The sequence below is a fragment of the Apiotrichum porosum genome (assembly GCF_003942205.1).
Source record: "Apiotrichum porosum strain DSM 27194 chromosome Unknown scaffold_19, whole genome shotgun sequence".
Lineage (NCBI taxonomy): Eukaryota > Fungi > Basidiomycota > Tremellomycetes > Trichosporonales > Trichosporonaceae > Apiotrichum > Apiotrichum porosum.
In genome coordinates this window covers 71398-93213 of record NW_021167126.1, presented here as the reverse complement: position 1 = coordinate 93213, position 21816 = coordinate 71398, and the positions used below count along the sequence as shown (strand labels likewise).

General features: G+C 59.7%; 7 protein-coding genes and 1 non-coding gene across 8 annotated transcripts; 4 read left to right on the top strand and 4 right to left on the bottom strand.

The window, feature by feature from the left end:
• Positions 1–1195: 1195 nt before the first annotated feature.
• Positions 1196–3857, top strand: LCC2_4 (laccase, multicopper oxidase, benzenediol:oxygen oxidorectuctase; the record flags this gene model as incomplete). Its single annotated transcript, XM_028619486.1, has 3 exons — positions 1196–3019; positions 3069–3640; positions 3713–3857. The coding sequence occupies 3 exons, from the start codon at positions 1196–1198 to the stop codon at positions 3855–3857; spliced, it is 2541 nt and encodes an 846-aa protein (XP_028472059.1).
• A 2940-nt stretch (positions 3858–6797) lies between these two features.
• EHS24_003847 (uncharacterized protein) lies at positions 6798–9378 on the top strand (the record flags this gene model as incomplete). The annotated part of the gene is made up of 2 exons (XM_028619485.1): positions 6798–6953; positions 7015–9378. The coding sequence occupies 2 exons, from the start codon at positions 6798–6800 to the stop codon at positions 9376–9378; spliced, it is 2520 nt and encodes an 839-aa protein (XP_028472058.1).
• A 502-nt stretch (positions 9379–9880) lies between these two features.
• Positions 9881–11527, bottom strand: EHS24_003846 (uncharacterized protein; the record flags this gene model as incomplete). Its single annotated transcript, XM_028619484.1, has 3 exons — positions 9881–10129; positions 10736–10967; positions 11247–11527. The coding sequence occupies 3 exons, from the start codon at positions 11525–11527 to the stop codon at positions 9881–9883; spliced, it is 762 nt and encodes a 253-aa protein (XP_028472057.1).
• A 280-nt stretch (positions 11528–11807) lies between these two features.
• Positions 11808–12645, bottom strand: EHS24_003845 (uncharacterized protein; the record flags this gene model as incomplete). Its single annotated transcript, XM_028619483.1, has 3 exons — positions 11808–12255; positions 12313–12556; positions 12609–12645. The coding sequence occupies 3 exons, from the start codon at positions 12643–12645 to the stop codon at positions 11808–11810; spliced, it is 729 nt and encodes a 242-aa protein (XP_028472056.1).
• Positions 12646–16083: 3438 nt separating this feature from the next.
• Positions 16084–17825, top strand: EHS24_003844 (uncharacterized protein; the record flags this gene model as incomplete). Its single annotated transcript, XM_028619482.1, has 3 exons — positions 16084–16287; positions 16496–16934; positions 17053–17825. 3 exons carry the CDS (start codon positions 16084–16086, stop codon positions 17823–17825), a joined length of 1416 nt encoding a protein of 471 aa, XP_028472055.1.
• Positions 17826–18119: 294 nt separating this feature from the next.
• EHS24_003843 lies at positions 18120–18221 on the bottom strand. Its single transcript has one exon. It is a non-coding gene; the product is annotated as a tRNA-Leu (tRNA).
• A 150-nt stretch (positions 18222–18371) lies between these two features.
• On the bottom strand, positions 18372–20130 carry EHS24_003842 (uncharacterized protein; the record flags this gene model as incomplete). The annotated part of the gene is made up of 3 exons (XM_028619481.1): positions 18372–19197; positions 19272–19622; positions 19661–20130. The coding sequence occupies 3 exons, from the start codon at positions 20128–20130 to the stop codon at positions 18372–18374; spliced, it is 1647 nt and encodes a 548-aa protein (XP_028472054.1).
• A 901-nt stretch (positions 20131–21031) lies between these two features.
• On the top strand, positions 21032–21724 carry EHS24_003841 (uncharacterized protein; the record flags this gene model as incomplete). The annotated part of the gene is made up of 2 exons (XM_028619480.1): positions 21032–21229; positions 21281–21724. 2 exons carry the CDS (start codon positions 21032–21034, stop codon positions 21722–21724), a joined length of 642 nt encoding a protein of 213 aa, XP_028472053.1.
• Positions 21725–21816: the final 92 nt, after the last annotated feature.

Genomic DNA, 21816 nt, shown 5'->3' with positions numbered 1-21816 from the left:
TGCTTCCCAGCGAGTTTGGTGAGTATTGGAGGCCGTGGAGACTCTGGAAAGCTTGGAAGGTTTGGACGATGAGAAATTCCGTCCGACGAATGTTCCTTTGGAACTATGATGCTGGACGCTGGACGGCTTGGCACCAGGCGGGACTGTTCGCGTCCCAATATGACCACCTGACCCCCGCAGAGAGCTCTTGACTAGCCAGACACATCAAGCCCCGTTCTCAGTGGGATAGCATCCCACAACTGACAGGTATTCTGCCGCCACACCCGGAGGCGACGACTTCCTAAAGCAACTAAAGCAACACATCCCGGCAGGCATGTTCCCCCAAGTCCAAGTCAGCACAACCCACAGACAGGTTGAGCGTCTCTCGGTGCGTGCGTACGGTACCGTTTAATGACCTCTTTCGGCATCCCAAACTACTGGTCCTATACACCAAGAACGGCGGCGAAACCTGACGCGACCCGTTCCCGCTCTTGGCCTAACACGGTCCCGCTGCCACCAAGAATCCCGGGGTTGGCTTGCTTTTGTTGTGCGTCTCCGCACATGATGTCGCGCGTCGTCCTGTTAGGGGATTCCATTGGCGGGTTTCAGGCTTCATAGAATGCCAAGCAAGGGACCCAGGACGTCAGAGTTTCTGGGATACTGAGGGTACCATAGAACATTCATGAGAGGCATTGCTCCTGGCCTCTGTGCGTCGGCGAGTTCCTACACATTGGAAACTCTCTTAAAGCATGTACAGTAAAGCACTTAACAGCACAGTGGGATATATCATTCCCGCCCCCTAGTCTGCTGAAACGCTGGCCTCCTCCAGAACGACTATGCATGACGTCGCCGCCAGTGTACCCGCCCATCGCTTATTGCCCTTTGGCGTGGACGCGCCGCACCCTTAACATGGCTCACTACCGCGTTCCCGCTTACACAACATCACGTATCCGCGGTACTGGATCTCAATGGCATTCGGGTTTGTTGACACCAAAGCTCTTCCTTCCTTGGTTTAGGCCAATATGGGCAGAATACGGGGAAGACTGACCAACGCCTACAACAACAAGTCCAGAGTGGTCATGAGGGAATAAAAGGCCCCACTTACGCCCATGCCCGTCTCGTTCCCCGTCTCCTTGGCATACAAGCGCCATTAACCTGTTGGTCGAGTACAGAATCACACACATCCCTCACAGCGACCAAAGGTCAACCTCGACCCATGCGTCTGGTCCTCGCCATCGCCATCTTGGCCAGCCTGGCCCCGGCCACTGCGAAGCCGGTGACCCCAGAAGGCAAGCGGTGGTGCTTCTTTGGCATTATCGGCGACTCCTGTGGCACCACCACAACCAAGTCCTCTGCCCCTGTCCCGGTCACCAGCACAACGGCGACTACGGCACCTACCACCCCGGTCATTCCTACCTCGTCCGAGCCACCAAGCGTCTCGGAGACGCCCACGACGACGCCTGCGACAACCGCCACTGTGGCGCCGACATCAGTGCCACCGTCTGAATCCTCCCCCGCCGTCTCGGCGGCCAACTCAACTTCGCCGAGCGCCACACCCACCAACACCACTCTGAGCTACGACCCCTATGCCCGCGTCACAACCTATGCTGCTGGAAACTACTTTTCCGCACCTCTCCCCACCCCCTTCGCGGCCCCGGCCAAGCCTGCGTGGGGCTCGCTGTTCCCGTACCAGCAGCCCCCGATCCCCAACCAGGTGCTCTCTGCCGACCCGTCCATCTTCACGGCCAGCGGGGCCGGTGCTGCTTCCATTGCGCAGCAGCCGCAGACGAGGACGTATACGTTCAACCTGGGTTACTCTGCCGGTTCGCCGAGCGGGTTTGAGCGGTCCATGATGACGATCAACAACCAGTACCCCGGTCCCCTGATTGAAGCCAACCAGGGGGACACGCTTGTGATTACAGTCCACAACGGGCTGGATATCCCGCAGAGTATCCACTGGCACGGTATGCGCCAGATGGGCTCCAACGTCATGGACGGCGTGCCGGGCATTTCGCAGTGCCCCATCCCTCCCGGCGGCTCGTTCACGTACCGTTTCACGCTGAATGGCGGCGAGATGGGCACGTACTGGTACCACTCGCACTACGGCAACACGCTGGCGGACGGTATCGTCGGTGGCCTCATAGTGCACGCGCCGCAGGAGCCGCTCAAGCTCGGGCAGGACTACGACGACGAGCGTATCGTCTACCTGTCCGACTTTATGGACGACCAGAGCCAGGTGATTGTCGACGCCACGTCCAACCTGTTCCATGGGTATCGCGGCCTGCCGATCGTGACCACTCCCGACGCGATTCTCGTCAACGGTGTAGGCCAGACAGACTGTCTGCATGCGCAGGCCGGTGTGCCGTGCTATCAGAACAACCCCGCTGAAATCAAGGCTGCGGCAGGGACGCGCGTGCGCCTCCGGCTCATCAACACGGGCTCGCACGCCATGATCCGGTTCTCGATTGACGGGCACGCGCTGACGGTCGTGGAGGCCGACGACACGCCGCTGCAGCCCGTGACGGTGCACGAAGTCCCCATCAACACTGCCCAGCGGTACAGTGTCATTGTCACGCTGGACCAAGGCGCCGCTGGCTCGAGTTTCTGGATGCGCGCCCAGGCCGCCACGTTCTGCATCAACCCCCTCGCCCCGGCCGTCCTGGGCAGTGCGATCCTGCGGTATACCGACGCGAGCGGCAACGGCGCTGGGTCGGCGCCACCTGCTTCCGGACCATGGGGCGACCTCGCGTCGCCGCAGCTGTCCCCGTGTCTCGACCTAGACCACAAGGTGACGCTGACCCCGTCCGTCCCCGAAGACGCGCCGACGAGCGTGAGCGCCAGCACGACGTTTAACAGTTTGTTTGGCGTCTTTATCGATAAAGTGAAAAAGACGCCGTTTATCGGGTTTGGCATCAACTTTGTGACGTACACAAACTACATCAACAACCCGCTGCTGGCACGGGTCATGCGGGGCATGTCGATCCCGGGGACAGAGGTGACGAGCGTGACGTTTAGCAAGGACGGCACCGCGGACATTATCGTGAGTACAAGGCCGCTTTTTGTACATGGCCACTGACATGGTCTCGCAGATCAACGTCCTGGACCCACAGCCCCTGTCGCACCCGTTCCACCTGCACGGCCGGCCGTTCTACATTGTCGGCCGCGGAACGGGCGTCTACACGTTCCTCACGTCGTGGCTGTTCTCGCCCAAGACCAAGAACCCCCTGCGGCGCGACACCATCACCATCCCGAGCCTGTCGTGGGCCATCCTGCGCGTCAAGCTCGACGACCCGGGCGTGTGGCCGCTCCACTGCCACATTGGCTGGCACCTGGCCGTGGGCAAGATGGCCGTCGTGGTGGTCCGCCCCGACGCCATCAAGCAGCAACAGCAGCCGAGCGAGTGGCAGGCGCTGTGCGCCGGTACCAACGTCAACGAGATTGGCCCTGCGAAGCGATATCTCCCGCCGTACGCTGCGGCGGCGGCGCGCGAGCAGTGGATGATCGGCAGCGACGGCGGCGATCCATTCTCCAATGCCAACGGCTCGTTCTGGCCCGCGCTGGGAAAGCCATATGTCGGGCCCGTGTCCCACCCGCACTTTGACCACGAGGCGCGCACACGCCTCACCAAGCGGTTTGCGGATGAGAATGGCGACGGCGACGCGTAAGTGGCCCACAGTTGGTGTGAAGCCGGTGGCGGACTTTGTGAAACTATTTATGGATATTCTGGCGTTAGGATTTGGATCTGGGACGAGACGAGATGGATATTTGGAATGATGAGGGAAGGAGGAATGTACATGGTGCTTCCGTTTGGCCCATTGGATCGCCGCCAGAGGGTCGGTGTCTGTCGTGAGGAGATGGAGGAGGGCACCCTTTGTTAAGCCTCCACAACTGGGCGATGACTCACGCCCGTCCTGCGTTGCTGCCACATTGGCCCAGCCATGGCCAGGTGGAGCGACGTCGGAATGGTATACACACACCCTCCGATACCGAGTGGCCAACTGAACTCTGGTACGAGTACGAGTACGTGCACGTACGTAACTGCCACGACGTTGGGACCGACCCCAATCTTGTTGCTGTCGTTCACGCCGCTCCCACCCGTCCCAGCCCGAGTCTTTGGGGAGGAACGGGATTGAACTGAATTCCGGACAGCCGGAGCGAGGAGGTCACATGCTCCAAGACGGGCAGACTTATGACTGGCCGAGTGGCGCGAGTGGTGTTCAAGTGACCGAGAAGCGTCATGGATCCAACGGACCGAGGACGCCAGAGCGGCGGGACCTGGCGGTTGATGGCCGGCTGTGCAGTGTCAAGTGTCGGCGCAACTGCGGTGGAATTGGCGAATGAACCATTCATGTTGGTGGCGGCAGCAGCATAGTGCGGTGGGTGAGCTGTATGGCTGGCTATACGCTTCTGGGACCTGCGAGCTGAAGCGACATGCAACATGGTCATGAGGACACGAGGCAGTGGCCCATTGCTGTGTACGGCTAATGACGGTCAGTTGAGACCTTGTCCGTGCAGGACCTGTGGCGTTGACGGCCGGCGTTCAGGTGCGCAGTGGTGGTGGGGGGGGGAATGAGGGGAATGGGGGGAATGGGGGGAATGGGGGGAATGATGGTGGGGGTGCGGGGGGTCATTCGCGCACTGACGCTGGGCGTCCATGAGGCGTCTGGTACATGAGGACCAGCGGGCATGTCATGAGACCGCCGGGAGGTCAGGAGGGAGTTCGGGAGTAACACACCTTGTCCGATGCGACGTAAGTTGCATCTGAGGACTGATCGCATGTACGAAAAGCTCCCATGGAAAGTCACACCAGACAGCTGCCCGCACATGTTCTCTCACACTCGCTAGATAAGCAACATTCCCAGTGCCAAGCCGCTGGGCAGAGGCTGTGGGAGCACATGTGTACAGGATGAAGCCCTGTCGTTGCACCGACCACCGGAGATATATATCCCCCACGAGAAGTGAGCGATGTAGATAGCTTTGAGATCCATACAAGGCCGGAGCGGACCCGAGCTCCGCATATGCCCCAAAAAGGCTGGCTTGGGTGAATGTCATGTTGAGCAATGTCGCAGTAAAAAAAGAAAGCATGTTCGCCTCCTTTTCAATTGGCTTCGCTTGCATGTAATTTGGAACACTGACAGACAGGACCCGAGGAGCGGTGACGGTCACCTCTCTGGCGGCTTCCGAATCAGTAAAAGGCGTCACCAGGGTCCCAGACAGCCTGGTTTGACCCAGTAAACCCAGTAAACCTGCCCCCGCCTGTTCTGGCCGTTCTGGCGGCCTTGTTGAATGGCTTCTGGTTGATCGTCTCGTCTCTTTGTGTGACTGCCTCTCTGTACCTCTGTGCTGTTTTTCCTCTCTACGAATGCCAGGTACCCGACGCGCGCCTGAGACTACGGCGGCTTTTTGGGCGCTATATTTGGGTTTTGCGCGGGAGATCTGCTTAGATGAGACCTTGAGCTCTCTCCATGCCTTTGTGAGCTGCGCGCCGCGACACCAGAGGCCAGAGGCAACGTCCGAACGACCGAACGACCGAAACGGAGGACCGGTGGCGTCTTGAAGAGAGAGAGAAATGGGTGCCTGGGTTATGGGGTCTCTTCCAACGGCCAAAACGGTCCGGCGTGTGCGGCGTACCAGGTGCGGGGTGGCGGCGGCGGCGGCGCGGCGGTCGGCAGCTAGCCTGTGCTAGGACAGGAAACACAGGACACACCGCTCTCTCTTGGGCAGTGCATGTTAAGCGTCTTTGCTAGCCTCTGTTCCGTGCACAGATGGTGAGGGGGAGGGGAGGGGGTATATGGGCCTGCTTTTAGATCTTAGAGCTATACCAGAAACCATCTGGGCGAGACCTTGGGCCCCGCTTGCACAGGCGCCGAGCTTAACTGTTGTGGGATGTACGGCAACGAGGTGGCCCAAAAGTAGTTTTAGAGTGCGAGTGAGATTGGGTTGATCTGCAAAAGGGGCAGCCCCAAACTACGCTTGTACGTTTGTCCGTTCGGCAGAGAGTGGCGCGGTATGTACGACGCCAACGAGCGAGCGCGTGCGTGCGTGCGTGCATTAGGCGGCAGCATATACTTGCAGAGGATGCCCACTGACGACGACACGGCGGCGAGTTCGGCCCGCCACAGCCCGCGCGGGCCCCAGCGCGGGGAGTGGAGATGAAGGAGGAATGCCAGAGAGAGAGAGACGATGATGGTGCCCGCCCGCCCACCCGTCGGCGTGGGGTGTGGGGGTCGTCTCCTTGTGGTGCACATGGCTCACCACCACCACCACCGCCGCCGCTGGGCTCCATATCCATTGCGCTCCCATCCATCTACTCGACGTTGCACACATCCCCTCTCCCACCATTGCACCCTCCCTGCGGGCATACGCACACGCCGTCCCCGCGCTCACGACCCCGCAGCCCCGTTGCGCAGCTCTGCCAACCGCCCACCCCCGCGCGCATAGGAAAGAGACACACCTGCCCACCAAGCGACCCACCCACACCCTGTGTCTGGTCGCCGACACGTAACCCTGGCCGCGCACGCATCCCCACCCAGTCACCCACACAGCCAACAGCCAAGATATACTGGACATTCCACTCTCTCATGCTCTGATCTGTCATCACCACATCGTTTTACACACCGTCTCCTCGCCATCACAGTCGTCCTGATTTGCGCCGACATTGCCACGCGCATCGCCCCGTAAATCTATAAACCGGCCGCCAGTCCCGCATTTGCGCCCACTGGCCCCCCCCCCCCTCTCCTCTCCTTGCCTCCACCCACCTTCATCCTCCTTGACACCTACCACACCACCACCACACCCACACCCACCCCCGCACCGACATGGACAACTGGCGCCGTTTCCGCGCAACCGTCGGTAGCGGAAGCGGATCCAAGGATACCCCGCTCCCCACCAACGGGTCCGCCTCCGAGGACTCGTCGGATGAAAAGGGCAAAGAGCGTGCGGCCCTCGACGAGACACTGTGGGGTCTCGAGAATGTAAGAAACAATGACCTGCCAGAACAACTTGTCTTGGTGCTGTTTCGCTGACGTTATACAGTTTGGCAATACCTGCTACTGCAACTCGATCCTGCAAGCGCTGTACGCGTCCCCACCGTTCCGTCACTTTGTCGAGGCGTACCCAGACATCCAGAAGCCGTACAATGCGCTCGGCGGTGACATTGCCCACGAGCCCATCCCCCCTCCAGCCCCCGAGGTCCCCAAGCCCAGCACGGTGGAGCCGGCGACCGTCGCGTCGCCGGCAAAGGAGAAGGGCCGCGGCGTGTTTGGGCTGGGCAAGTCCAAGCCCGCTCCTCAGGCGCCCAAGCCCACCCTCCAGCCAGCAGCACCGGCCCCTCCTCCCATCGTGCTGCCTCACGACCCAAACTTCCCCGACATGACCCTCTTCTCGACCATCCAGACGCTGTTCAGCCACATGTCGACATCCCTCCCTCACCACCCAGCGGCTCCAAAGACGCCCGTCGCGGCCAATGGCCAGACAAACGCGACAGGATCCAACGCCGCCTCCCTTCCCAGTGCCTCGCTGGTGCAGGCCGCCAACGGTCAGCCTGGCGTTCCCGGTCAGCCGCAAGGCCCCTCGCTCCTGGCGTCGTTGCCGCCTCCATCGACACCACGCGGTGGAGGTCCTTACGCCGCCGGCACCTTGGGACGCGGCGTGGTGCGTCCCGAAGACGTGCTGCGAACTGTGAGGAAACACCACATGATGTTTGCCGGACAGGGGCAGCAGGACGCGCACGAGTTCCTGGGCTTCTTCCTGAACCAGCTCGACGAGGAGGTTGCGCGTCTCGACAACCAGCTCCGGGAAACGGGCGATGAAGTGACCGACATCAAGGACCGCAAGACGTTTGTGCAGCAGCTCTTCCACGGCGACCTCGTCAACGAGACCCGCTGTCTCAACTGCGAGACCACTAGCCGGCGCGAAGAGTCGTTCCTCGACCTCTCGATCGATATCGAGCAGCACTCGTCGCTCACTGCGTGTCTCCGCCAGTTCTCCCATTCCGAGATGCTCTGCTCGACCAACAAGTTTTACTGCGAGACATGTTGCTCCCTCGTAGAGGCCGAACGCAGGATGCGCATCAAGAGCCTGCCCAACATTCTCGGCCTGCACCTCAAGCGGTTCAGGCAAGACGAAATGGGCCGCCTCCACAAGCTCTTCTACCGCGTCACCTTCCCCCTCCAGCTCCGTGTGCCGTGTACCACCGAGGACACTGACGATGGCGAGCGCCTATACGAGCTGTTTGCCGTCGTGGTTCACATTGGAAACGGCCCGAGCCACGGCCACTATGTCACAGTTGTCCGCTCCGGCAACCAGTGGGTCATGTGCGACGACGAGAACGTGGAGCCCATCGAGGAGAGCGATCTGGCAAACTACTTTGGCGACAACATTACTGGTGCCGGCTACGTCTTGTTCTACCAGGCCGTCGACCTCGACCTTCTCAACCTGGGTCTCAAAAAGCTGCCCAAGCCGCGTGTCATTACGCCCATACCCGAGGCTGTTGCCGCTGCGGTCCACGAGCTCTCAGACGAGGGCATCATGGCGTCGAGCTCGGAGAAGAGCGTCACCCCGCCTCTGACCGCCAGCGCAAAGGTCCAAACACCACTGGCGATCCAGACAGGATCGACCGACAGCTTCCCGCTCAATGGCCATGCCGCAGAGATCCTCGCAACGCCGCAGTCGCGCGCTACCCCCACACCCAGCTCCCGCCGCGAGTCCAACGCGAGCCGCGGTCCCGCCCCTTCTTCTATCCGCGACACGTCCATGTCCCGCTCACCGACCGAAAAGTCGGCCAAATGGTACTCGCTCAACAAGAAGAAGGACTCGGGCCCCTCGGCATCCAACGGGTCGTTGCCGTCCACCGCCGACTCGTCTGCACGTGTAGGTCTGCGCCGTCAGTCGACGACCACCACGCTCAACACAGTCTCCACGCAGAGCACCGTGCCCCAGCCCGACGCCGCTGTCCCCGACCACTTCCCGCGTCACCAGGTGGCCACACCAGACGCCAACCCCGTGGACCTCACGTCGAGCATGATCTCCTCCACGTCGGGCGGCTCGTCCAGCAAGTCGGGCTCGTTCACCGCCCCGCCCGTGGCCCAGATCTTGACCAACGTGTCCAACACCTCCACCTCCCAGGCAGCCTCGCAGGCCGCCTCGCCTGCCACCACACAGCCGCCCATCGCGACCCGCAGCCCGGCCACCTCGCAGCCTCCGCCCACCACGCGCGCCCACCGCAGTGCGTCCACCGCGTCGGGCACGTCGCTCGGTAAAGACGCCAACGGATACGCTGGTGGCGGCGGCCTGAGCCGCCGCATTTCCGGCGCGACGGGCTTCACCAAGCTCGCGCGCACGTCGAGCAGTGCGTTCAAGATTGGCTTTGGCAAGAAGAAGGTCGACGAGGGCAACTGAGTGAGGGCAGGTGGTTTGGTTTTGTTCGATAGTCTTGTCTTTTTTTTCTTGTCTCGTCCCCCCTCCCTCCTCACCCGGTTGTCTTCTCTCCTGGATCCTGGATCCTGTCCTCTCCCCTCCTTGTCCTTTTTATGTCTCTGTCTGAACGATTACAGTCTTAGTCTTAGGGGTCACGCCATCGGGGTGTAAGGTCTAGCTAGCTAGTAATTGTATGCATGCGTACGATAGAAGACAAACCCCATCAGGCGGGAAGAGAAGAGAAGTGTGTGTAGAGGGACACGAGAGGGAACCAACGAAGAGCCGGACACGAGAGACGCACGCCAACCACCATATTAGAACATCCACCGCCGCTTCCGCCCAATGCAGAGGCCTCACTGCCTCGCCGCTCCACTGCCTCACTGCCTCACTGCCTCACTGCCTCACTGCCTCACTGCCTCACTGCCTCACTGCCTCACTGCCTCACTGCCTCACTGCCGCGATACCCCGCGGCCCAGCGCACACGCTAGCGCCCGCCATAAACCTCATGGGCGCGCCTCTCAAACGCCTCCACCATCTTGTCCGCGACCTGTGGCAATACGGCCTGCGACGCTATCCTGTGCAGAGGGTTGGCGAACGCGAATGTCAGGTCGATGGCGAGCATCGTGGGGCCCGCCGAGCCCGGCGCCATCCCCGGCTGGAGCGTTGTGGTGGGCGTAAACGACCAGGTGGTGACGAGGGACTTGAACAGTGGGGACATCTTGGATGCTGTTGCCTTGGGAAAACTGTCAGCTGGACCGTGGAGGGCAAAGCCGCGTGTAATGGGGGGGATTGGGGGAAGGAGGTGAGAAAAGGTGGGGGTGAGGGCAGGTAAAGTGGCCTACGGGTACCTGCTCCAGCTGAGCATGGAGGTGGGACAGCTGCGAGCATTGGCACCGAGGGGCGGTAACAGACAGACCACGCAGCCTTGGGTATGCGGCTGCGCGACCAGGAATGGACAGCGGTTGCACGCGACACCACCGACCAACAGCTGTGATACTGTGCTGGTTGCCACAGCTGTGGCGTGGGGCGTTGTGCGATAACGACATAAAACGTCGTATCCGGCCGACGCCGACGCCGAGTGTCTGTTCCACACTGTCGTTTCTGTCGCTGTCGTCCTTGCACACACCACGCCCTCGGCCACATTCGACAGTCACCGCGCGTGCGACTTCGGCCACCGCGCGGCGTAGCTCGCAGTATAGCAAGCGCTCGGTGTCTGCCAACCGCGGTGAAACCCGACGACGGACGTCCGGTGTCGGGTATCCTTGCCTGCTCTTCCTTTCCTTTCCCTTCCTCGCCCTCCGCTTCCCTCGCACCACCCCCCGCTCGATCTTGTACTCACCGACACACTCTCAAACGGCGTTCCCACCACTTGGGAGATATATCTCTCCTCGAGTCCGCCAAAGCCCACGGCCAGCTCGGCGTTGACGGCAAACGGCTCGCGGTGCGGCACCCTCCAGTTCATGTCGGGGCGGCCCTGTTTGTCGAGGACAGTGGATTCGGTGCAGAAGGGAATGTAGCCGGCGTACTTGGGCACGTCCGAGATGAGCTCGTACATCTGCGCTGGGGAGTAGCTGGAGGGGACGTTAGCGGGGGCCCGGGTGTAGAGTGCAAGGAGGGAGGAGAGGGGTCTGATGGCTACCACCCACCCCGGCCATGGGTCAGACGTCGCCTGCTTCTGTCCTTTGCTTGGGAAGATGTGCGCTGTTGCCAACGTGTGCTTGAAATACAGCGCGGTTCGCTCGGGACAAAGGATAGAAGAAACGAGAAGCAGGTTTGCCTGGCCTCTCGAAAAAGGCACATCTGCCTCGAGCCCCACCAACAACAACAGCACACCCTCTCCGTCGACTCACGGGAGAATCTTGCTGGCATGGAACCTGGTCTTTTCGCCATCATTGGCAAGCTGCGACGCATCCGGGGCACCGGGAATCAGACCTGCGAGCTTGGAGATGTCTGGCAGGGAGAAGAAGGTGCGGGCAGACGCGACGGACGAGGAGGACGACGACGACGACGATGAAGACGAAGAGGCGGCCAAGGGCGTGAGCGGGCTGCGTGCGAGCGCGACGGACCCGGCGCGAGCGAGGGCAGTGGTGGGACGGGCAATGACCCTGCTGGGGCCTGCGATGGCGCGCATGGAGGATGGGCGCATGGTGTGACGCGCAAAACGGCGGTGGCGAGGAGACGGTGATGGGGGTGGATGGATAGGAGGATGGGGATGAAAATGACGGCGGCTCGGAAAGACTGGGCGAGATCTGGCGCCAGTCACCCGGCGACACCCGGCGGCGGCCGCCAGGAACACAGTGGTGCTGGTGCTGCTGGTGCTGCTGCCGTCGGCCATGGCTCGATAACAAAAGTCATATACATGGTACACCAAAATCTAATGAGAGCTCTACAGTGAATACGATGTGCACACTCTACTGGGGAGCCATCTGGCTCGAAAAGTCCTGCGCCATCTTGAGCAGCTGCTTGTTGTAAATGACGTGCTCGGCATCACGCTCGTCCCATCCACGCCCGGCGGCCAGGTTGACAGCCGCAACTGCCAGGTCATCAGACTTGATCATCTGGCTGGGCAGCAGCCAGTTGAAGGCCGTGAGGAAGGAGCGGTTGAAGAAGTTGAGGTTGTGTGCGTGGTCGGCCGCCGGCACGATGCCGCCAGGACGAAGGTTGACCGTCTTGAAGCTCTCCGTCTCGTCCGCGACGAGCTCCCTTTCGACCTGTCCCTTGACCTTTGCGAACAGCGTCGACGACTTGCCGCTCTGGTCGGCGCCCATGCCCGAGACAAAGACGAAGCGGAACGGCTTGTCCTTGGTGCCGAGCGGGGCAAACGCCTTGGCCGCCTCCTTGGTATAGTCGTAGGTGATGCTGCCGCGCGTCAGTACACCAGTTTCACGCAGCTGCACCTCGCACCGTGTTACTCACGTGTTGTACTCGTCCTTGGACACCTGCAGCTGGCTAATGCCCAGAGCCCAGATCACCGCGTCCGACCCCTTGAGCTGGGCTATGGTTGCCGGAGTGAGCTCTGAGAAGCCCTTGGGGTTCTCGTCCGAGGGGATGATGACGGTCGTGAGCTTGTCGCTGGTCACCTTGGGAGCTCGGCGGGCGAGGACAGTGACGTGCGAGATGAGCGGGTTTGCGAGGGCATTGTTCAGAACGGCAGAGCCGGCTGGGCGAGGTTAGCTGGTCTGTGGGTGCAAAAGCCGTAGGGTGTAGCTCACCAGTGCCCGTTGCGCCAGTAATGATAACGGAGGTCATGGTGAGAGTTGCGGTGGAGCTGATGTGTGGTGTGAGGTTGGAGTGAGAAGATGTGTTGTGGAAGATCCCACCTGCCCGCGTTTTTAAGTACTGCTTGTACGAAGAGACGGAACGCGACTGCTACATCGAGGCCCGCGAGGCCGGCGGCTGCACAGAATGGAAAGGAATAATGAGGTCATGGCCAGAACATTTCACGGGCAGAGTGGGACTGGCCGCACACGCTGGCTGGCCATGGCCGGTGAGAGCCCGTGAGAGCCCGTGAGCCCGGCGGTCATCCGCGCCTCCCTCCACCTGTACCACCTGCTGCTGGCCGACGGTGTCCCCGTTTTCTGTTCATCGACAAAATCTCGGCTGTCGGCCTCATCAGTCAACTGGCCAACTGGGGTGATCGTCCCACTTGGGGCGAGATGCAAAAGAGAGAAGGGATTGGAAGCACAAGGGTGTTGGCAAAAACAGCTTTTTGCTAAATGACAGCGGAATAATAATACAAACTGGATAGCTATAATTGCCGTGATAGACCTAACCGGCCACCGGGCCGCTGCCAGAGTCACGGTACATATATGCCTATGCCCTCAGTGTCCTCTACAGCGAGTGAGGGCTAGTGCTTATGGCCACCACCAGCAGACGCGTCAAGGATATTGCACAGTGCACATACCAGCGGCCAGTGGTCAGTGGGAAGTGGCCTGGCGGGCGTTGAGTGTTAGCTGGTTGCCAGAACGCATAGAAGCCCGCCTTGTAGCGCCAGTACGTCGGGCTTCGTCCGTGGTGTATGTATCTTTCGAGCCAGGCGATAACAGTCCAGACAAGCACATCCAGCTTCCAGGCCGTTTCGCGGCCGTTTCGTCGATTTTGGCTGAGAGCTCTGGGATCCGCAAAACGGCCTTCTCCCAGAAAGTGTGTGTTTCTCGGACCTGGCGGAAACAGCACTATCGGTCGGTAGGCATCGCATCGTGCCCCCGATAGAGTGTTTCTCACAGGCTCGTCACGTGACGCACCTCCATTGTCTGGCAGTCGTCTGACGTTTGGTTATCCCTCACAGCCTCCTTGGCCTCCTTGGAAGCTGAGAAGATCGCGCTTACATCCCGACTGCAAAGCAGCTTACTGCGGGTTTGGCATCTGATGGCCCTTGGCCCTACGTGACTGCATACATGAAGTTGTGCGCGTTTGCGGACTCTGGAGACCGTTGCTTTTGAAACCACTGCCCGATGCGTGCTCTGTAAACATACCTTCGCTGTGCAACACTCTCTGGCGGCAGCTCCATAGATCTATAGACAGCGTAGATGGGGGAGGGGTGCACATATGGATATATGGATAGCCAGATACCACATGGAAAGTCCGCAGTCATTGAGTCATTGTGATAAGGCCAGACTGGCACCGACTGATGTCCACCATTCGGTTCAGAGTATCAGAGTCAGACATACCATGGGGAACCACCACACATCTTGTGACAGTTGGCCAGACAAAAAGTGCAAATGGTATTGTGCTGTTTATCGGTGCCGTTGACCAAGAGGGGAAGCTGCTGTCCTGCGGGGAGAACGATAGCGAGACAAACAAACATACAAACATCCAGCCTTCTTCGACGGGAAACGGGACCTCTTGGGTGGGTGGTGCATTGGGGTGAAACGAATGGACGAATGGATATTAGACGAGCTTAGACGAGCTTGCCCGTGGGACCATTGTGTTCTTCAGCAACTGGTATTCCCGTACCCGATCCATACCCGCGCTCAGAGGGCACCTTGGCAGTGAGCGTGAGAGGACGTGCGTCAACACATGATGGAGCGAACCCCTTGATGACCCGCGGCACCGTGGCACCACACGTCCGTCGACGTCGTAATCCTGCCACCCAGACCGTCCACTGCCGCGACCTCGGACCGGGTTTCGGTGCGTGAGGTGAGCGATTGCCGCAGCCGTGCCTTTCTACAACCACATGCAACCACATGCTATCGTGGAACAACCGCTGCGTCAGTCCGCACTGGATATCGACAATCGTGGTGTCCCTCGTGCATCGCCTGTGCTCGAGTGATAAATCAAAATGGGAACCACCTCTCAGGAGGCAGGCACGATGGGGGGGATGCGCTGGAAATCCCTCACAGCGGTCTGCCCCGCTAAAAGTGTTAGTGCTGTTGATCAAATGTCACGAGCGGTAGCTCGCGGTATGAAACGGGAACTGAGGGTGGCTAGTGAGTGGTACTCGATTTTGGAAATGGCAATGCTGGGGGTCGACCGTTTTTGGGTGCAGGAAAGAGTCATGAATACCAATCGGTCGTCGTGGCGAGGCAAACGGTGACTTGTTTGCATTGTTGGCCGATTTCCAAGAGACTGCGCTCCACACCCTTTTGGGATTTGCAGTGTACGCGCCCACCACCTCCACATCCTCCACATCGTGTTCCCTTTCTCCACGGCAGGTGCCGAAGGGCCCCCGACGATACAGCGAATTGACGGGGCAGCATTGCACCGAAAGTGCACGCCTCGTCATCATTACCCCGTTTCACGCGCTGAGCCCCAGAGTGCAAGAATCCTGATATCCTGAGGGGTCCATTGCGGGGGGGCCACTTGCCGATTGCTGGTTTCCCGTTGTACCCGCAACAACCCGTGGACCGTGGGACCGAACCGGACTGTTGGTGCGCCTGAATGCTCCAACCGAGATCGATTGGAGGCGTTTGGGGGAGGGGGTGGCAACCACGGTCGGCAACTCACGGGCTTGGCGGCTAGAATACGAAATCGTACCACCGCGGCCGTATTGGCTGGGGCCGGACAGTCTGTACCGGCCGCCTAATCAGAGACCCCCATGTGCACATGCAAGAGCCGAAGCACTCGTCGGGCACACTCTCAGCAGCGAAAACAGGCCACTGGCAGCTAGGAGCTGTTTTCCTAACTTGTCTGGATGCCTTTGCTGTCCCAACAAGCATGGGGATGTACTTTGCCACACCACTCGTCCTGCTATCCAACACATCTAATGCGAATGCTTTGCAAGCGTGCAAGCGTGCAAAGCGTCCGGAGATCTGTTGACCGGAGGGGAATGACGATGCAGGGTCTTGCTGGCGTTGCGGGGCTCGGTGGGCAAGGTGGAGTGGCCGCCCGAGCCCCACAGCAGGCACCAGCTACCGTGGGGTACCGCTCGACTTCCCTGGCGACAGCAACGCGTTTTGTTCAGAGGTGTAACGGCTGTCCCATAAACCTTGAATACCGGTTTGCCGCCAGTAGCCGGGGGGTCCCCGGAGCGGCGAAAGCACATGTCTCGGCATGATGATGGCCCAGAACCTGCTGTTGCCGCATCCTGCCGCGTTTGGTTGCCACTAGCGTCGTGGCAGTGCCTTGGCTCCCCTCGTTGCCTCTTGTGCGTTCGTTTTGCCGTGCTTGGAACGGCGGGTTAAATAGATAGGGGTTGCATGCGTTTCTTTCGTCCCCCCACAGACTACCCCGCGACCACACTTCACTATGGGTCACTCCACCGACCAAGTCGACATTCTCCCAGAGGGACAGAAGCCCACGCTCGAGCAGCTCGAGAATGCCCCTCCCTACCCCAAGGGTGACGGACCGGGCTATGCCTACGTCGAGGGCACGCCCGAGGAGCGCCGTCTGCTCCGCAAGATCGACCTGCACATCCTCCCCATGCTCTGGGTCATGTACATTATGAACTACGTGAGTTTTTGACCAAGTGGGAGCCCGATGTGGCATGGTGGCAGGCGAGAAGGATGGGTGCGCGGACCAACGGATGGTTGCCGGGCCGGTGTATAGCTCCGGCAGGTGGCGCAAACATGCCGAGCGCGGCGGTGGGCACGGGGGCAAGCCAAATCACATGCGTCATGTGCAACATTTCGCCCAGAGCAACACGCTGACTCGTGACCAGCTTGACCGCACCAACATTGGAAACGCCAAGACTGGCGGTATGCAGGCGGACCTGAACCTCACGGCCTCTGAATACTCGCTGGTGCTCTCCATTTTCTTTGTGGGATACCTCCTCTGGGAGGTTCCCAGCAACATGATGCTTGCCCGCAGCCGCCCCTCGATCTTCTTGCCCACCATCATGTTCATCTGGGGAGCCATGTCCATTGGCGCCAAGGGAATCAACTCGCTCGGCGGCATGGTCGCCTTCCGCTTCGTCCTCGGTCTCGTGGAGGCTGGTTTCTTCCCCGGTGTCATGCTTCTCATGTCCTGCTGGTACAAGCCGGCCGAGCTGTCCAAGCGCATCGCTCTTTTCTACACCGCATCCCTCATGGCCGGCGCCTTTGGCGGTTTACTGGCGGGCGGAGTGATCTCTGGTCTTGAGGGCAAGGGCGGCACTCGTGGTGAGTACAGACATGAGGAGGAAGGCAAGAAGATTGGCCTGCCCCCGAAACAATTCGGGGACAATTACCCGATTTTCTCTTCCACCGTTTCTAGCTACAGAGGCTGACTTTTCGACAGGCTGGAAGTGGCTGTTCATCATCGAAGGTCTCATGACTGTGGTGTGCGCTAGCATCTCCTTCTTCATCCTTCCCAACTACCCCGCCACCACCAAGTGGCTCTCTGAGGAGGAGCGCCGCCTCGCCACTGCCCGTCTCCTCTCCGCCGAGGCCTCGGAGGACGAGGAGCCTCACATGGGCCACTGGCAGGCCTTCAAGGAGGCCGCCAAGGACCCCAAGACCTGGGTCTTTGTCCTCGTCTACAACCTCCTCAACATGGTCGGCACCATCTCGTACTTCTTCCCCACCCTCATGACCTCGCTCGGCTACAAGGGTCGTGACGCTCAGTTTATGACCGTGCCCATCTATGCCGTCGCCCTTGTCATCTCTGTCACTGGTGGATTCGTCGCGGACAGGACCAAGCAGAAGGCATTCGTCGTCATGGCCGCCTGTGCGCTCGCCACGGTCTCGTTCATCATCGTGGCTGCCGTCGACACCAGCAAGGTCCGCTATGCCTTCCTCTGCTTCGGTGGAGCCGGTATTTGGACCGCTGTTCCCGTCTTCCTTAGCTGGATGGTTACAATGTTTGATGGTAGAGAAAAGCGCGCTGTCTCCATTGCTCTGATCAATGGCTTTGGTAACCTGGCGAGCGTGTACGGTTCGTTCTTCTGGGACACTCCCCCCCACTACATCAAGGGCTTCTCCCTCACCACTGCGTTCTGTGGCTGCGCGCTGGCCGTTACTGCCTTCGCCAAGTGGAAGTACAACGACAAGGGTGTGCAGAGGACCTCCTAAACTCGTAGGGAGCGTAGGGAGTGGGAAGAAACTTGATAGGAAGCTTGTAAAGTAATATGAGATGAGATTTCAGTTGGTAGCCACTTTGCAATGTGGAGCCGCGGACCGGGTTTCAGGGCCTGGGGTCCCCACAGATGATCAGCCGAGGCAGTCGGGGAATTTCATTTCGTCCAGCGTCGGCCCGCTCCTTCATCCACTTTTTGCATGCATCCAGACCTCCATCGAGCTGGAAAAGACATGGGGATGTCGAGGAGCATCCCAAAAAGGATACTTTGGAGGAACTGAATCCTCTACTGACAAGAGTGGGGTTCGAACCCACGCCCGAAGACTGCGAATGAATACCTCAGAAGAGGAAACACCTGAACACAGCGCCTTAGACCACTCGGCCATCTTGCCGACACATTTGCTTGTTTTGACGTCCCATGGGTTTCCGGCCCGACAAAGCTCTTCGTGAACACGAAAGCCAGGCTTGTTGACGTGTTCAGTGGCTTCACGAGGAGAAGAAGTAGCTGCAGCAGTCCCCGGTCACTTTGCACGCGAGTTTCATCACCAGCCATAGGCCTCGCTAGCAAAGTACACCTCGTCCACCTCTGGCAGCCTCCCCATCAAGATATCTAGCTCGACACGCCAGACGCCGTTGGCGCAGTCTGCAAGCAACGACTCTGGTCCACAAGCCGCGACTGCCACGCTCCCCTGTGCTTGTCCAACGTGATGAGCAATGATCGCCTTGAAGTCTGGTCGGCCATGTTGAATCGCGCTCGACATTGACGGAGAGTCTTCCTTGTCGCTATGGGCAGACGCCGGCGAGTCGTGGCCGCCTCCGGTCACATGTATCTCCACTGTCGCGGCCTTGTTCAGAGCGGCAATTTCAGAAGCAAACCACCCCTGGGCAGAGGCGTCACGGACCGCCCAGACCAGCTTTATGGCAGGAGGGCGAGGCGAAGCTGCAAGCGCCTGCAGGACCGCCACGGCCCACGAGATGCCGCTGCCACCGACGCACACGAGGACAGAGTCGAACACGCGCAGCTCGTCGGCGGAATGGCCGTATGGTCCGTCTACGAGGACCTTGTACTCGCCCGTGTTGGTGCGGAGAGCGTGTTGCAGGAGAGCCTTGGTAAAACCGTTCTGGGAACGGACGAGAAAGACCATGGTGTCAACTTCACCCGCCGTGCACATGTTGGAGATGGTGAATGGGTGCGACTCGAGTGCGCGGACGGCCATGAACCGGAGAAAGACGTGCTGACCGGCCTTCCACTTGAGGGTGTATGTTGGGACGGTGAGTTTGTAGGTGTCTTCGCTGAGCAGTTCGATACGAGCGAGGTGCCATGACGGGTTGTTCAGGAGCATCCAGCCGAGCCGCCACGCCACGCTGCTGAAAAAGAGGATAATTGTCGTGATGCAGTACGCGCTGGAATCAGCTCTGGCCAGGTAAGCTACTAAACTCACTCATTGTCCAGAAGGCCATATCCATGCCAAAAGAGGGCACCCAGGAAGAACAGTGCCATGACAATGTGGACGTAGTAGAATGCCTCGTACAGGTACTTGCGGATGGGCGGGAGCGATCCGACGAACAGCACCAAGAGTGGAGCAAGTGCCACAAAGCCCGAAATGTAAATATCGTCGAACTGGATGGTGAGGACGAGGCCGTACTCCCGATCGGCGCGAATGCAGGCAGTAATGGTGTGCACAAGCGACATGTAGATAAAGTTGAAGGCGGCTCCTTGGTGCAGGATCTGGAGCTTTTCATGGGATACACCGGTGAGAACTGAAAGCATGTTGCGCTTGGCTCCGAGCACGCTGGGGTCAGCCGTCCGCCCCCCGCAATTGGAGCTCACTAGACAAACGGAAGGGTGGCCATTGCTATCCACTCGCTGCGAAGATACAGCGGAGCGCTGCCGTAGTATGGCGGATAGTAGTACAGCTTGTTGACCCACGTGAGGCAGGAGGCGACCAGGAGGCCAGCCACGAGGATCAGGTTTGGGCCGAGGGCACCCCATGACCAAATCCAGTTGAGGGAAGTGGGCATGAGGCGTGGATAGCTCATCAGGCGGAGAGCAGCGGCGAGGCGCGCGTATCCTACCACTTTGCCCAACCTGTTATACCTCACACGGAGGACCCAGAACAAGTGGCTGACAACCGCCAGCGCCAGCACGCCCACGATAAACGCCAACGCGTAGTATCCGTACACAACTTGGTCCTCCCATGCGACCCTAGCTGCCTGGTACGCCATCACCTCATCGTCAGTGGGGATGTAGTTGCCCCGGGAGTCGTAGCTGCCAGGGGTATATCCTGGTGGTGCGTGCATGGCTTTTAGGTGGGCCTGGTTGAGGTAGGTGAGGTTGGTACTGTCGGTGTGCCGACTGCGAGTGCTCCCGCCTCGTCTTTTATACAATCTTGGACTGACAAACAGGAGCCTACGTATTCACATGCACCTGTCAGCCTGCACCCCAGTCTAGAACTCGGTGGGAAAGTCGGGAACCCTGTGATGGCACGTTTTTTCGCATGGGATTAGTGAGTTAGCTCGAGTTAGTGATCTAGTGACGGTTTTCGTATCCCGACGTATTTGCCGCAGGGGATTGCGAGATTAAACCCCGAAATGTCATTGGGCGGTTAAAACGCGGTATGGCCGCACCATCGGCACATGCACGCTTCACATGAGCTCTTGGCGAGCGACATTTATGGATCGCAGACCAAAGAGGTATGGCGAGACCGTACTGAGTTTTGGCGCCGGGATGACGATGCTACGCCTGGGAGGATGTGTTTGTACGTGGCGGAAAGGCAGTAAAAAACAAAAAAAAGTGCCCAAAATTCGTACCACACTCATACAATGTCGTCTCCCCAGGGCCCTTGTATCTCAACCAATACTCCACTGGTGCATATATGACTCTGCAGCTGAGCTATTATCTAACGATAGACTCCATTTTGGAAATATGGGAGGCACGCATTGACATTTGACTGTTTGCGCAGCTACTGTTGCACCTCTGCTGCATACCTGCTGTGGAGGTCAAACGGCCGTGACTGCCACCATGGGATCATCCTCTGTCGATCAATCCTCCATAGCAGGGCAGTCCGTGGTAACAGCGATCATCGTCTGTTCCCACAGCACGTGCCCCGGTTGACGTGGACACCATACTACTGTCCACCAACATCTGATCCTCCCTTTCACTTCAGCTCGTCTCTTCTCACTTCTCGTCTCTGCGGCAAACATGTCCGACCCCCAACCCCCTGGCATCGACCCCAAGCTCGCGGCCAAGCGCACTCGTGTTGAAGACGGAGACCACAACGACGGTGACCCCGCCGCCTCTTCTTCGCCCAAGCCTGACAAGAAGTCGCGTCGCGAGGAGCCAGCCTGGAGCACGGACACCACCATGGGCGAGCCTAGCAATGGCCAGGAAACCATTCAGGTATGTCTATGTCCTTGTAGCCTGTGCAGGTGACCTGACTAACAGGCCCAGTCGCGCCTGGCGCAGCTCGTCAAGATGTCCGAGGCGACCGCAGCCAAGGCCAACGGCACCAAGCCCGGCCCCCCTCCAACCCTTTCGCACAGCGGCGACGATCAACTTGACCACCTCGACGACTCGGAACTCCCGCCCTTGACCTTGGCCGAATCCAACCAGGTCGTTGCGGAACTGTGCGAAGTCGTGCTCGCCAAGCTTCAAGTCCAGCGCCAGGAACTCGGGGCTCGTGGGAGTGCGGTTCTCCTCAAGCAGATCGAGGTCGCCAAGGCGCGCCGCGAGGCTGAAGAGGCCCAGGACAGGGCTGACGCGCTCAAGACCACGACCCTGTCGGCCAAAGTGGAGCTCCTGCGCAGGGCGAAACTGGCCCTCCCGGACAAGGACTTCAAGGCCATCGACGCGGCGATCATGGGCGAGCTCAACCAGTTCTTCCTCAAGAAGTAGGCTCGGGTTCAAGGAGGGGGAGAACGGTTCAGGAGGATGTGTATGGAGGGAATGCATGTGCCTTTGGGACCAGATCTCGACTTGTCGCAGCG